The sequence below is a fragment of the Equus caballus genome, chromosome 19 (assembly GCF_041296265.1).
Source record: "Equus caballus isolate H_3958 breed thoroughbred chromosome 19, TB-T2T, whole genome shotgun sequence".
NCBI lineage: Eukaryota > Metazoa > Chordata > Mammalia > Perissodactyla > Equidae > Equus > Equus caballus.
The window spans coordinates 55,545,043-55,560,973 of record NC_091702.1 but is presented as its reverse complement, the minus strand read 5'-3'; the positions used below and the strand labels follow the sequence as shown (position 1 = coordinate 55,560,973).

General features: G+C 40.6%; 1 protein-coding gene across 8 annotated transcripts in view; it reads left to right on the top strand.

Moving 5' to 3' along the window:
- The window catches only part of CD200 (CD200 molecule), a 47,580-nt gene that overhangs the window by 25,497 nt on the left and 6,152 nt on the right, over window positions 1-15,931 (top strand). The window contains exons 1-7 of one of the 8 annotated variants that reach the window (XR_011428836.1): window positions 2,950-3,034; window positions 5,844-5,890; window positions 6,297-6,378; window positions 9,313-9,633; window positions 11,721-11,993; window positions 13,294-13,394; window positions 13,998-14,105. Coding sequence is in view for 4 of the 8 variants with exons in the window: in XM_070242775.1 (XP_070098876.1) it covers window positions 3,023-3,034; window positions 6,297-6,378; window positions 9,313-9,633; window positions 11,721-11,993; window positions 13,998-14,105 (796 nt within the window). In the remaining 4 variants the exon portion in view is untranslated. Of the gene's footprint in view, window positions 1-2,356; window positions 3,035-5,843; window positions 5,891-6,296; window positions 6,379-9,312; window positions 9,634-11,720; window positions 11,994-13,293; window positions 13,395-13,997; window positions 14,106-15,931 lie in introns of those variants that run through there. The other 7 variants (XR_011428835.1, XM_005602002.4, XR_011428837.1 and 4 more) reach the window with 7 other exon arrangements.

Sequence of the window (15,931 nt, the reverse complement as noted above, 5' to 3'; positions counted from 1 at the left end):
AAGCATTTGACAAAATTCAACACCCTTTCATGATAAAAACTCTGAACAAACTAGGAATAGAAGGGACATTATAATAAAGGTCATATATGACAAGCCCACAGCTAACATCAAACTCAACAGTGAAAAATTGAAAGCTTTCCCTCTAAGATCAGGACCAAGGCAAGATGCCTACTCTTGCCATTTCTATTCAACATGGTACTGGAAGTCCTAGCCAAAGCGACTAGCCAAGAAAAAGAAATAAATAGAAATCAATAAGGAAGAAGTAAAACTGTCCCTGTTTTCAGATTACCTGATCTTAAATATGGAAAACCCTAAAGACTCCATAAAAAAACTTTTAGAACAAACAAGTTCAGTAGAGCTGCAGGATACAAAACTAACAAACAAAAATCAGTTGTGTTTCTATACCCTAACAATGAACTATCTGAAAAGGAAATTAGGAAAAACAATTCCATTTACAATAGCATCAAAAGGAATAAAATACTTAAGAATAAACCTACCTAAGGATGTGAAAGATTTGTATACTGAAAACTACAAAAACATTAATGAAAGAAATTAGAGAAGACACAACAGAACAACATCCCTTGTTCATGGATTGGAAGAGAGACAATTTTGAGGACCTTGCTTTTTTAAGGCAATTATAAATTTTAATAATGTATTTGTCCTTTCTACATATCTTTCTATGGAACATCCTCCTGGATTAACTTTTCCTTTTTCTAGAACACTTCTTTCGAAAATGTTCTCAAGGAGAGTCTTGATGTAGTAAATTTTCTGAGAATTATATGCTTGATAAAAATCTTTTTTCCATCCTGTAATTTTATAGTATTTTGCTCATAAAATCTAGGATAGAGTCTTTCAGTAGATTTCATAAATTGAGTTCCAGCATAATCATCTACAAAATATCATCTACACACTTGTAAAAAAAAAGAATAGAAGAAGATTAAAAATAAAACAATAGGAAAAGATATATATGGCAAAAATAAAAAATAATAAACATAATGGTGTACATTATGTTCATGAAATGCCATGTATAAGAATGTTTAGCCTACCACTATTAAAAATAATCCCAAATTGGAAACAAACAAATGTCTGTTAACAGTATAACAGATAAATAAATGTAATACATGGAATTTACAGAATGGCATAGAATACAGCAGTAAGACTGAATGAACTGCAACTACACGCAAATAACAGCAATAAGAATTTCAAATCTATTCTTGAGTGACAGAACCCAGATACCAATGAGGACATACTCTATAATGCCATTGATATGACGTTCACAAGTAGGCAAGCCTAGTCTATGATGTCAAAAGTAGCTGAGTGGTGGGAGGGTAGGAGTGACAGGAAGGGCAGGCAAAGGGAATCCAAGGAGCTTTGGAGAGCTAAAGCATGTTCAGTGTTTGGATCTACTTCTGGCTCTGTTGACAAGCCCACAGCTAACATCAAACTCAACAGTGAAAAATTGAAAGCTTTCCCTCGAAGATCAGGACCAAGGCAAGATGCCCACTCTTGCCATTTCTATTCAACATGGAACTGGAAGTCCTAGGGCACGATTATGAGAATTCAAGCTGTGCACTTACGATGTATGCACTTTCCTCTATCAATGTTATGTTTAATTAAAAACAAGTGGGGGTGTGCACCATTGTCAAGGGGTTAAATTTCCGTATGCTCCACTTAGGCAGCCCAGGTTCGCAGGTTCGGATCCCAGCTGTGGACCTACTCCACTCATCAAGCCACATACAAAATAGAGCAAGACCGGCACAGATGTTAGCTCAGGGCTAATCTTCCTCAAGCAAAAAAACAGGAGGATTGGCAATGGATGTAGCTCAGGGTGCATCTTACACACACACGCGCACACACACATGAAGTGTTTGTTTTTTATTTTAACTATACCTGTGTAGCAATATTTATAAAAGGCAAAGTGGAATTCAAAGATATTTTTAACACTGAAAATTAACTCATCACCTTGTATCCAGCAGTGCATTGTGACATTTAATGTCCCTTTGATTCTTTTTCTTTTGTGTCTCTCTCTTTTCATCGTGAAGCTTTTAGAATTTCCACTTCGATTTTCTTAAGTTGATCTTAATTTCACTATGGGATGTCTGTAAGTTGGCTTTCTCTCATGTATCCTCCTTGGCCCTCCCTGAGTCTTTGAGTCCTTTCAATATGTGTATTTCATATTTCTGTTTTTCTGGAAAAAATTCAGTCATGATTTTATTATTTACAGTCCTTGGGTTTACAGCCCCATGGATGCATAGGTAAACGCTCTGTCCCCACAGCTTGTCAGAGGGTAGTGGTAGGAAAACAGAAAAAGCTTCAGGAGAGGAGCATTTCATTTACCTTTTTTTTTCTTTTTAAGAGCCAAGAACCCTGGAACTTGTTAAAATAAGAAGAATCCTCATCATCAACGCAAGCGAAGGAAATTCCTCACAGTAAAGAAAAAAAAGGTCACATCATGAAAGGACGGATCATTGACTGCTTGAATATAATTTGTTTCTGGATAAAAACATGTGTGCATTTGTTTTTTAAAGTGTCTATTGATTAAATTCAGCCTCAAAACAGTTTTCATTTTCATAGGTGACGTTTAGGGGAACAATAGCGTTTCTCAAAAATCTTAATTTCCTTGCGTGCCCGCTCAAAAGCGCAGGTTACCATTTCCCCAGCCCTAATGTATTGACGTCTCCCAACCTCCCCGGTTTCCGATCTCTCTCGGCCCTTGTAAAATGAAATGGAATAAGTGGTTTTTTTTCACTTCCTCAGTTTCTCCAAATTGCCACCTCAGAAAAAGGGAAAACGTTTTAAAGATAAGAAACACAGCGTAATGGCATTTAGACTAAATCGGAAAGTCCGCCCGGTCTTCTTTGCCCCGTGTTGGTGGATAGAACTTGAGGGGGAGGAGAGATCCGGGATGAGGGGGCGGCCCTGTCTGTAAAGCTACGCCTCATCGGCCGCCCAGCTCAGAGAGGCTTGAGATCCCCCGGGCTTCCCAGCTGAACCCAGGCCCCCCGCGTGGCTCGCAGCGAGAATGGAGAGACTGGTGAGCGGGGTCGGGCATGGGAAGGAGACGCAGGGTGGGCGATGTGGCGCCAGGGGCCCCTGGGCGGCGTGGGGAGCGCGCCTGGCTGCCTCTCGCCGGGGTCGGTTGGCAGCTGGGGTCTGCAAGCGCTTTCCTCTCAACGCTTAATCTTGCTGAGAAGCCGATTTTGCCTTCCAAAGGGTGGCGCGCAGGCCGTTCCTGGCGTCCTGGTTCTCCGTCTCAATCCGCTGGTGAAAGGATGCTGCCAGCCTAGGTCTCAGAAGATGCTTCTTCCGATCATTGTCAACCTCGGAGGGGAACTGGGCGGGGAGGGGCGCTCACTGCCTTCAGCGCATCCTAGTTTAAACCCAGGAAGGGGGGGCGGCGGGTGCTGTGTTGACTCTGTTGGCATCAAAAGCTAGGGTGGGGTTGCCGAATTTGGGCCTCGCTCTCTCCAAGAGAGCTCTCTCCCTCCTTGATGCTCCGGCCTCTTTCTCCATCCTCTGGGCCTTTGCCTTGGGAAGCCATAAAGGAGCAGATAAATGAGGGTTAAAACCCAGGGTATCCGAGACAGACATTTTGTTTATTCAGGATCTATTTACACGACACGAAATGAAGGGGAGGATTTTCATTGACGTTGGTATAATTTTTAAAAAAACAAAAATTAAAATCCAAATACAAGTAATGCCTCACGGGAATTTTTTTCATGTATAATGTATTGGCAAGACCACACAGCCAGTTATTTCAATATCTTTCATAACAAAGGACAATAGTGGCCTGTAACCTAGTGTTTACCGCGTGCCAGATGCTCTTAATCTTTACAACTGTGCTTCAAAGGAGGAATACCCGATTTTACTAATAAATAAACAGGCAGAGAGGTTAATTTTTCCAAGTCCATGTGACTGCATGTGATGGGATCAGGATTTGGACCTAGAAACTTTGGGGAAAGAGGTATGTACTGGGGCTGTGTAGCTCCCAGGTGGGCAGCTATCAGGTAAGAGTAAGCCTCTGTGAACCCTGGCTCTCTTGGCAAGGCTATAAGTGGCCTACTCCATTCGCATTGTTGTACTCTGCATATAGGATTTGATTAATGATGAATTTTTTTACCTACCTAGCACGTACTAGCATTTACTGTATCTTAAGCGCTGTAGTAAGTGCTTTAAATGCTTAGTTCTCATAGTAACCCAATGAGGTAACGGCAACATTCATTTAGTGCTTATTTGTATCAGTCACTATTCTAGAAGCTGTACATATGCTACCTCATTTAGTCTTTTTAACAGACAGGTTGGTATTACTATTTTTCCTGCATCTTAGAGAGGTAAAATCATTTATCCTCGCTCACACATCTAGTATCTGTGCTAGCCCAAACTCAAGTCAGCCAGAGTAAATATGTATATATTTAATAACAAGGCTTTCCTTCTGTTCCCTTTGCCTCAATCACTGTTTTTGTTCCTTAAATATTGCGGGCCTCTGTTCACGCATTTTATGTTTTGCTATGTGTCTGCTCTCTTTCTTGTCCTAAAGCAGATTGTCACTATGAGAGCCGATCCATTCTGTATTCCTCATTATAGCCTTTGCTAGAGCTTGGATTTTTCATGTGACGGAGAGGCATGTTGGTTTAAAGAAAACTGATGTGGAATTAGAATGGCAAAGAAGACTTTTTAGTTCCAGAAGCCAAAGTTTTGAAATAACAAGAACCTAAGCATTTGAGTTTTAAAAGCCTAAATGCTGAAAGACCAAGCCATATGTTCACCCCAGAAAGAGTTGACAGGAAGAGCGCAGGGTGATGGAGGAACCAGCTTTTCTGACCCCAAGGGAAATAAGTATTTTCTAGGCTGAGAGAGCCAGAAGGGATGATGAATGTCTGTGCTCAGACACCAGTTGTGTCCTGAAAAGGAGGTCCCCTGTACCAGGCCCCCAAGAGTGGGGAGTTCAGGAGGTTAGTAAATAGAAGTCACAGGTGGGTGTTACAATCTGAGAACAGAAAGCACCTGTGCCTTACTTTCCCAGGGGTACCTGTGAGAAGAGGCCAGCCTACCCATCATAGCAAGGGAACAGTAAGACAGAGATGAATTGATACGTGGGAGTCTAGACAGAGAGCCATGTAGAACTTTCATTTGCCCAGCGCAGGGAGAATCAAGGAGCACGGAATCAGGAGAATCGAAAGAACACTGTAAGCTCAAGCTTTCACTGCACAAACCGATGACCACGATGACCTGAAGGGAACACAGCTGTCTTAAGGAATGCCGGCATGGATAGATGGTTGTAACCAAGGATAACAGTTGTCCCACCGCTAGGCAGTATGTAAGCCCCCGGGGAAGTAGATGCAGTGCCAGAGATTGGGGCAATCATGAAGAGTTAGTGGGCTGAACTGACAGATTCTGCGACATTGACTGAAATGAAGTCTCTACCTGTAGTTGAAATGGCAACATGAAATACAAGTAAAGTTCAAAATATGAAGATCAGTTAAGGAAAAATACTAGAGAAACCTTTCTTACACACCTCTATTATAGAAAAATATAGAAATAAAGAAAAAAATATAAGGAAAAGCTACATTTCTTGCCTGTACCCCTTACAATGAACACACACACATAGATTAAGTCAGTGGATCGTGGGGCTACTGCAGAGAGAAGGTAATCTGGCTACATTCCACCCTTCCATTTTATAGTAAAGTGGTACCCAGAATAACATTCCTTTAAGTACCACTGTGATTTGTAGAATGGCCAAGGATTTCTGCCCAGATGTATGAAAATAAAGCAATGAAGGAAAAAGTAAAGCCGCTACTGCTTTTTAAAGGGTATAATTTATGTAAAATTTGCAAATTTTACAGAAAAATCAACCTCAGCAAGCTTCAAGGCAGTCACATGTTTCTGAAAAGTGAGTACTCCTGAGTTGTGTTTTTAATATTAACAGGTGTGGAATATTTTGGAAATGGATGCTCTCTACCACTTGTAGTCTCTCGTTTTTCTGTGTCTATTTATTTGCTTTCCCCAGAGATCTTTGAGACCTTGGTCTTGACCATGGTGGCTTCAGGAGCAGGGCCTCAAATTGCTAAGGATTGCCATGGTGAAGGAGCCACCCTGCTGTTGTTCTCTTCCCGGATCCTAAGCACACTCTGTTATTACTTCCATTTATAGTCTCTGTTTCTGCTTACACAAAACCAGAGTTTTCTGGTGGTTAATGCTTTAGCTGCAGCAATGCCTGAAATAACATTTAGATTGAAGCTTCCTTTGTTTTGTCCACACCCAAACACCCATTTCTGAACTTTGCTTTCTGTCTTCAGGTGTTCAGGAGGTCCTTCTGTCATCTGTCTACCTACAGACTGGTTTGGTTCTTGGCAGCAATGATGCTATGCAGGGCACAAGGTAAAAGATACTCAGTTCCCCTGCTTGGAGTCCAGGGAAAACAGTTCCTGGAGTGGAGACCTGTGGCCACTGTTGCTTGCGCTGTGTTAGTGCATTTATCTGATGAATTATTTAAATATGTAATTCGCTTGAAGGAGTGCGACTGGTTCTTTCTGCTTTCCACATTTTTTTGTTTTCAAAGTGGAAGAAGAGTGACGTTTAGAAACTGTTTTGGTAGACAAAACCAGACATGAAAAAATTCTTTGTAAATTAACATATCATTTTTCACCTCTCAAATCGAATAACTTTTAAAATAATAATTCCTTATGCTTGTAAAGATATGGGAATGCTTGGGGGAGGAAGAATGAATACAGCCTTTTTGGGAAGGTAATCTGGCAGTAAGCCTTAAAATAGGGTGTCCTCCTCTTTTACAGGAAAGTGTAGAAAATAATGAAATATAGAGGTCTCATAGGTTCATAAAATCTATTATATAAAGCATGTACCTGTGCTGTCTACTTATCTGTTGAATTTCCCCGTTGTGCCAAACTTTTCTCCTCTGTTCCATGGGAGGCCACCCCTCACTTGACTGCCAGACTTCTTTCACCTTCTGTGTGCTGTTGGTCTGCATCAGCCCTCACAGGGCAGGTTTCGCATCATCTACAATCCAGGATTTACCGACTGACTGGAACAATCTAAGTGGAATTCCATAGAAGCAGCAAAGAATTGTAAACCTTCCCCTAAATTATTTCTTCCATAGTCAAAGAGATCAATCACCCGAGAAGTTAAAACTCCAGCTTTGATCTCTTTTTGACCCTCCATTCTAAAAGCGGCAATTCCTTCCACTCTCTGCTCTGCATAATCTCAACACACTTTTAGGGAACCCCACTCCTCACAACAGGTATTGCCCCCAGAACTTTTCACATCCACCCAGAGCACAGCTCGCTGAGACTGGACTCGGGCAAAGCTCCGGCGTTCCACTTTGCATTTGTTGCTCTGCCCATCTTTTCATCCCCTGATGATGTTGAGGGGTTGCTGGGAGGAAATATTCATGCTGCTGTCTTTTTTTCTAATCACACAGCCAACATTTTATCTATGTTATCAGTCTTTAAAAGAGCAGATTTGATGTTTTCTATTGTCTGCATCTGTGTATTATTTCATTAATTTGTGCTTTTATCTTTGTTAATTCAGTCCTTTTATTTTTGAGGGGCGGTGGGATGTTTGGGTATATGTGTGTATTCATTTTTAATCTCTCTTCTTTCCTAAGAAGTCAAGTTAAGATTAAATATTTCCCTCTGAGAACTACTTTACCAATTTCTACAGATTTTAATGTATTATATTTTCATTGTCATTCATGGTAATTTATAATTCTTACTATGATTTCTGGTGTAATCAGAGTTAAAAGAAGTATGTAAACTTCTAATTTTAACTTTGTGGATGATGTTCAAGGTCTTAGGGTAGCAGCTTTTTATGTATCCCATCTCAAGTTCAATTTTGGGGAAATCGAAAAGATTTCTACATGTTATTTGAAAAGATTTTATGTGCTTTTTTGGGAAAAAACTTAGAAATACATACTTATATACACACCCATACGTAATTTATATATATTTGTTTTTCAATCTTCTGTATCTTTGTATTTGACCTTTTCCCTTTACTTATTTTTTTAATATGTTGGAAGTGAAAATTCTGAAGGAACTATGGAAAACTCTCCTATAACGATTGTGGATTTATAAGTTTTCTTTGTAGTTCTATTAACTTTTTATATATTTTGGAGTTATGTTGTTAGACGCGTGAAGGTTCATGATTGATATGTCTTGCTTTAGATTGCTCCTTTTATCATTTTGAAAAATACCTTTTTGTCCCTCACAGTATTTTTGTCTTCCATTCTCCCTTTTCTTTCCGTTTGAAAGTCTTATTGGGCTGATATTGAAGCATTCCAGCTCTTTGAATTTTTCTTTAGTGCCTTCCATATCCCTTTGTGCTTCATTCTGGAAAAATTCTGTGACTTGGTCTTCCTACTTACTGATTTACTCTTCAGTGACCCCCATTCTGCTAAGCCAGCCCATCTGTTCCAATTTCTACTATTTATAATGCTGGCTTCTTTTTATGCTTACGATATCACATTTATTGATGTCAAAGTGTTTCTTGATTTATGATTCTTCATTCATTTGGTATGAGTTCTTGAATTTGTAGTTTGTTATTCCTCTTTCATTGTGTCAGCTTTCTCAAATGTTGGCAATTTGTTATTATATTGAGATTTCCCATTGAATCACCTGTCCTATCAATATGAGTAGCCAGCATTTGAGGGGGAAGAAGATTTTGCCATGCCTTATATTCTGCACTGCATTCAGTAAAAATTGGAGGGAATGTGTAGGTTGTCACTTGGTTGTCACAGCTCTCTGGTACTGTCTGCCTCCTGAACATTGTCATGTATGTCTCTCTGCCTTATATTCCTATATTCACCACTGCCTCCTAGAGGCAGACGCTGCTCCTGCTGTCCCTTCCCTCACAGAGTGTGTGTGGAATGTTTAGGGCTGCTCCATCTTCTTCATAAACTAATCACTCTGCCTATTGCCCATCGGCCCTTTCCTGCTCCTGGCTTCCACCTCTCCGGGCATGAACACACCTGGTGATGCTTCTGTCCTTCCTGGCAGTTTTCATCTTCAACCTCGTTCCACCTGCTTTCCAGCTTACAGGGATTGGTTACGCAATTTCTGGTCACTGAGAGTTTGCTGTCTTGTTTTCCTACTCTGCTACCCATAAAGATTGAATAAACATATTTGAACTTACATTTCTCTAGTGACATCAGGAATGTTGATAGATGTTTTCTTCTTTTCATTTTCCCCATCTCTTCTATATTTAACTTTGAACATGCATGTTGTAAAGCAGAAAAATGTGTATTTGTGTATGAATTCAATTTTAAAATATAAATGTTCTTTCATGATTCCATGATGAAAGTGGTGACCCAAGATGAAAGAGTGCTGCTGAACACACCTGCTTCCTTAAAATGCTCCCTGCAAACTTCCCAGGAAGTCTTGATTGTGACATGGCAGAAAATCAAGCCTACGATCCCAGAAAACATGATCACCTTCAGCAAGGACCACGGGGTTGTGGTCCAGCCTGCTTATAAAGACAAGATAAACATCACTCAGCTAGGACTCCAGAACTCAACCATTACCTTCTGGAATACCACCCTGGAGGATGAGGGGTGTTACAATTGCCTCTTCAATACCTTTGGTTCCGGGAAGATCTCAGGAGTAGCCTGCCTTACCCTCTCTGGTGAGAGTCTCTGAGAATACATTGTCTCTGGCTAGAAATGTTATTTTCAAGAATGTTTAATAGTGGTAGTGCCTAGTCCTTCAGGATTCTAGCCCCAGAAAGATTCATGAGTAGACACTTAGCCTTTCATGTCTACTCTAACTGTGGAGAGTTTATGGAGCTACACTGAGTCTCTGCCTGGAGTTATTGTTACTCTGAGGAATCCTGCACAAGAGTAAATTAAGGACCATGGTGAGGACAGGTTCTCCGTAAGCAGTGGTATGATTTAGATCTGGCTTTGCCATTAGTGATCATGTGACCCTAGAAGAGTCCTGTCCACTCTCTGCCCCAGAGTTTATTTATCTGCACAATAAGTGTGAAATAGGTCATCTCTAAGGTCTCTAACAGCTTTAATATTTTTAGATCTAAGGACAGAGCCAGACACTTCATTGACGAGATCCCTTTCCTCTCAGCTGACGTGTAGCTGAGATCGAGAATTGAGAAGTGGGAATAAGGGGTAACTTTGGAGCATGGCACACTTGGTGATAGTTTTAGAAGGGAAAAGACAAGCTTATACAGGGTTATTAGGAATGTTAAAGTGAGAGTTTGAGCACGCCAAGCATATTGGATGTGGGCTAGGAAGAGGCTCAGTAGTTAAGGATGCAGTTAAGCACCAAATACAAACAAGGTTCTTTCACTTGTTTTGCCTAAATTGAGTCATCTCTGCAGGACCTTACGTCAGGCTTTCTTCCTGATTTCTGTTTCATTGTCTCTGAATCTCTGTCTTTCTCTGTCTCCCTGTCGTTCTCTCTCCCCTCCCCCAATCCTCCTTCCTTCCCTCCTCCCATCCTTCCATCCTTTGTCCTATCTCATTTTTCTTCTTCTTTCTTCTTGTGTCACATTTTTCCCATTTCTGTTCCTTTTTCTTTTCTTTCTCTTTTTCGCTCATCTTTCTTTTCCTCCTCCTTTACTCATAACCTTTTGTATTATTTTTCACCTGAAAACCAGACTACTCTGAGTCTTCTAGCTAGTAATCCTGTTCCTTTCCACACTGACTCTTTCCAGCCACACCTTATAGCTTTCATCTAAGCCGTTCTTTGATACACCCGAGAACACTGCCGCCCAGTCTGGCCACGTCAACCGTATTCATCCTCCTTCACTTTTGTCTCTCTTCCTCTAGTGCTCTTTGACGCTAGTAATCTGGGCACTGTGAACAGAGCCACAGTCCTGTAGCCAGTTTCCTCCAGCCCACTGCCACCCCTCACCTCTTGAACCTCTGAGCACAGACCAGGCTTTCATTTAGCCTTGCCCTTTGATTATCTTCTGGGCTCCAAAGTCAAACACAAAAGAAGAGTCTGTATTTGCTCAGCAGAGATAAACTGCATATTTCAATGAAAATGAACTCATTAGTCAAGGGACTTTTCAAAAGGAACAGGGTACAGCTGTCCTAAGAATAATGTCCTTTTCTCATAAGCTAGTTATGTTCTTTTAACTCAATCAGGTGATCTCCAAGGTCTTCCCAACTGTCATTCTGTGATTTTCTGGTTATTGGCTATGAATTTGTAATTTACATTTTGTGTAGATATTCCAAACAGGGACTTTTCTCACTCTCCTCCGTGCATCTCATTCACTGGTCCTAAGCAGAAAAAGGAGCTCTAAACAGCAGCCTGTCTGCAGGCTCTCTGTTCTGAAACTGCCTTGTTGCTTCTGAGAAGTGCAGGCTACTTATTTATGTGGAGGTGCTGATTGGTGGTTATTGTCAAACTATTTGAGAGGGATACCCAGAAGAAGGTGGAGATATGTATTGCACATGGAAATAGAGAGCAGAATAATTAGGCCCTGGACTGTTTGGGATAAAACATACCCTCTGTCCATCCAGCTAATTCTCCTAGAGACAAACTACAGAGAGCATCTTTGTAGTCACAGGGTTGTACCAGGCCAGTCTCCATCCTGCCAGTCAGAGACTTAGACGCAGGGAGAACTGAGAAGGTCCCAGTTTGGATTGGATGTGCCTCCTTGTCTTTCTAGCCCCCGCTGTCTTTCTATAAAAATCTTTCCCTCATACCAGGTGCTTAACTGATGGCAGACTATCATTTTTTTTGTCCCAGTACAGCCCACAGTATTCCTTCACTATAAATTCTTTGACGACCACCTAAATATCACTTGCTCTGCCAATGCCCGCCCACCCCCTCAGATCTTCTGGAAGATCTCTGGGTCGGAGATTGAGAACAGTAGTGAGGTTCTCTCACACTCCAATGGGACCACGTCTGTGACCAGCGTCCTCCAGGTCAAAGACCCCAAGAGTCAGTTGGGGAAGGAGGTGATCTGCCAAGTGTGGCACCTGGGGAATGTGACCAACCTCAGGGAAACTGTGAGCAAAGGTAAGAGAAGGTGGGCAAAGTGGGCTGTGGTTACATTGTGTACACTGACATGGAAGGTGGGCAATGCTTTGCAGACCCTCTCGGCCTCTTAGCAAAGGAGCTAATAAGGGAGAAAGCAGATTAAGTAGGGAAAGAAAAACAGAGTTGAGGGAGCCAATAAAGCCGATTTCACTTTGGTAAATGCGGCACGTTCCCCACATGCCAAGTGCTTTTGCTGAGATCTGTCCATTCATTTAATCTTCCACGCTGCTGACATTCACTGAGTGTCTTTTGTGTGCCAGGCTTTGCGACAGTTGACATGTGACAGTGAGCCAGACTCAGTCCTGCACTCAGAGAGCTTCTAGTCTACTAGAGAATACGGTGAAGTGGCTAGGCAATTGTAAAACTGTGTGGTCAATGCTTCAGTAAGAAATCCATGGTGCACCATAGGGGGCTCGAGGGTTGGGAGGAGTGGCATCAGCTCAGTCTTGAAGGATCAGGAGGATTTCCTGGGAGAAGCGACATCTATGATGAAACTTTTGCATAATCTACACTGTGGGGAAGGGGCATTAGAGCTTTTAGGAAACGAGCTGAGGTGTTTGTTTTCCTCACCCCTTTTAAGACAAACTTCCTCCTGTTCGAGACCCTTTTTGCTTTCTTGTGTTCCTTTCTAAACTGCTGTCTTTGGACCTCATTGATCCAAGAGGTGAGGGTTGTGAGTAAGAGAAGAGGAGAAAATCAAGGGAGCAGTGGTTTTAGAGATAAGACACTTCAGTGATAACAGCCAGTGTTCTTTCTCTGTGTGCTTTTGAGGCACTAACTCTGGATCAAGCAGTCAGGAATAAGCCTCCTAAAAAGGTGTTACTGCCTTTTTTGGGGGGTGGGGTGTTTCGAATAATTAAACCTGGAAGAGCTTTCCCATGTATTACTCGTTGGTTTATTGGCCTCTAAGGAACATCTCGTGTAGCCATTTCTGGGGTCCCTGAAAAAACAGACTAATCAAAAAGTAGACCTTTAGGTAAATTTGATCAAAAGGTTTGTGGTGTTAGATTTGGACATGTGTGAAGAGAACCTCAGAGTCAGCGAAGGCAATGGGTAAATTTCCCTGAAAAACAAGAACCTGAAAAGGAACAAGTCTTCTTTTCCCAGAATGCCAAAATTGACATATTATTTACAATGTTTACATATCATTTGTATAATACTTGTTCTTTCTGCAAACATTTACTAAAAATCATCCGTGCTTAAAGCATTAAGTCAAGCACTAGGACTATTGAAGTTAGACACATTCCTTCAGGTGCTCAGTCAAATTATGATGTGACAGGTCCCATTCTGGAGCCATGGAGAAGATGCTGGAGACTCCAAGTCAGGGAGCTCTGCCTCTGCCTTTGTGTTACAAACAGACCGCGAGGAGCTGATATTCAGGCTGAGTAGCGTTTATTGACTATTGGAAAGAGATTTAATAACAAAGTGATAGATTAGAAGAAATACAATAAAAACCTTGAGATAAGTTTTTCCCAGGAGTTGAAATCGTGAGATTCATGACTGTTTCCTTTATATTTCTCTGTATTTCCCTAAACTTTTTCAATAAACATATTACTTTAATGGACAGTATAGCAAAAAATAGGCACTTTGGAGGCAAACAGACCTCTGATCAATCCTTGGCTCTACCACTTACCTCGCTGGTTTGGGGCTTACTTAACTTCTCTGAGCCTCAGCTTTTTTTTTTTTTTAAATCTGTTAGATGATAGTAATAATGCCTAATTCTAGGGGTGTTTTGAGGATTAAATGAGATAACACATTCAAAGTTCTTATTACATAGTAACCACATAAAACATGTTGGTGATTATTATTATCTTAATGTTATTAATATATGAAGTCATGAATATAGACTTCAATATGTGTATCTTTAAGGATAATTTTCATTGAAAGTTCAACTCAAGTGAAAACTGATCACAACTGTTATTGCTTTATCACTTTTTTCCTTAACACCATTGTCTAATGACTTTATTTTTCCCTTCAATATAGGTATTTGGTTTTCAGTTCCACTGTTGTTAAGTATTGTTTCCTTGGTAATTCTACTGGTTTTAATCTCAATCTTATTATACTGGAAACGTCGTCGGAACCAAAACCGAGGTGAGTCATCACAGGGAGTACAAAGAAGAAAATAAATGATTTTTTAATGACAATTTGGAGGTCACTTGAAGATATAACTAAGGAGATGGCAAAATGTGTTTGTTTGGTGTTTCTCAAATACACAAATGTTGGTGGTATTTTAAAAGACTTGTGTCATTTTCTGGTAGTTGGACCTTAAACTGGATGTTTCTGCTTTTCATTTGCTAAGACCATTTAAAGGCTAATTATTTTGTAAATTGAGAATAAGGATTGATGAGAGAAAATATGGAAAATGTTTACCTGATCACTATGGAATTGTCTGATGGCAAAACCAGAGGAGGGGAGCCAGCCCCATGACCGAGTGGTTAGGTTCGCACACTCTGCTTTGGTGGCCTAGGGTTTCACCTGTTCGGATCCTGGGCACGGACCTAGCACAGCTCATCAAGCCACGCTGAGGTGGTGTCCCAAATAGCAGAACTAGAAGGACCTACAACTAGAATATACAACTGTGTACTGGGGGTCTTTGAGGAGAAGAAGGGAAAAAGAAAACAGAGGAGGGGTCTTGGCACCCACATTGTGTTCTTTCTACCCATTAATGAAAGGGACCATCTCTTCTCTGTTTACATTCCACAGGCTAGCTACTCCATTTAAGAGACTGTGAAATTGTCTGATCTGTACTATTAGTAGTACTTTCTATGTATTATTAAGTACTATTAAGTAGTACTTTCTATGTTATACTCTCACTATGTCTCAAACACCATTGGCAAGATGCAGGTGATCCATACTAACAATAACTGTGTCATGTCATTCTGCTCTGACAGACTATAAATCTCTCTCTATCTCCTACAACATCTATCGTGTCGTATACCAGGTGCTCAATAAACGTTCATTAAAATAATGATGGAATGGATGGATGGATGGATGGGTGGTTGGATGAACAGATAGATTTTCAAAGTGATTTTTTTCAACTCCATTTTTCTTATTGTAAATTCAGTACCTCATAAATGCTGAGTCTAAAACATTGTGAGACATTATAAGACAAGAGACGCTATAAAGACGCTAGAGAGAGAGAATTGAATTTCTTTTGTTTCTGAAGACAATTTATAAAATCTAGTGCAAAGCTGTGGTTTATACTGCATGTGGTGGGAATTTCCTAGGGTGAAGGGGTGAGATGGGAATTTTCCCCATCTCAGATGACTGAAAGATAGGAGAGAAAAAAATGTTGGCTTTGAGCCTTATTTTAGATTTCTGTTAAATTCTCACTAAAATGCTATCTTTTTTTCCTTTTCATTTTATGTCTCATAGACTAATATCTTTCATGTTCTAGGTTTTTTGAACCTTAATTTCCCATAAGCCTTATATAAACACCAGATTAATTCTTGTGATTTTTGTAAGAAAGGCAAACTCTTATTACACATAAACATAATCCCATAGAATTTGTTAGCGCTCTGCAGACCATCAAAGGCAGAAGGCTATTTGAGTCAACTTTGTCCAAACATTTCACTTTTCCACTTAGGAACTGAAGCCCAGAGAGGGAAGCTGACTTCCTTCCTTAGGGTCACACAGCTAGTTAACAGTAGGCTTAGGACTACAACCCTGGTTTTCTGACCTCTGCCAGAATGTTCTAGTCATGATGCTCTGGAGTCCTGTCTTGAAAGGCAGTATTATCTGTTGCATTGATTTTAGTCTGTGCTTGCTGTTACTGCCATATTCTTTTGGAAAGCCCAAGCAAAAAAGTGTGAAGTATTCAAATTCATTTTAAAAAGTCCCTCTGGACAAGAATCTTATAAAACAATCTATTCAAGGCCAGGGTAGATTCCGCTAGTAAGGGGCATTTGCAAAGGAAG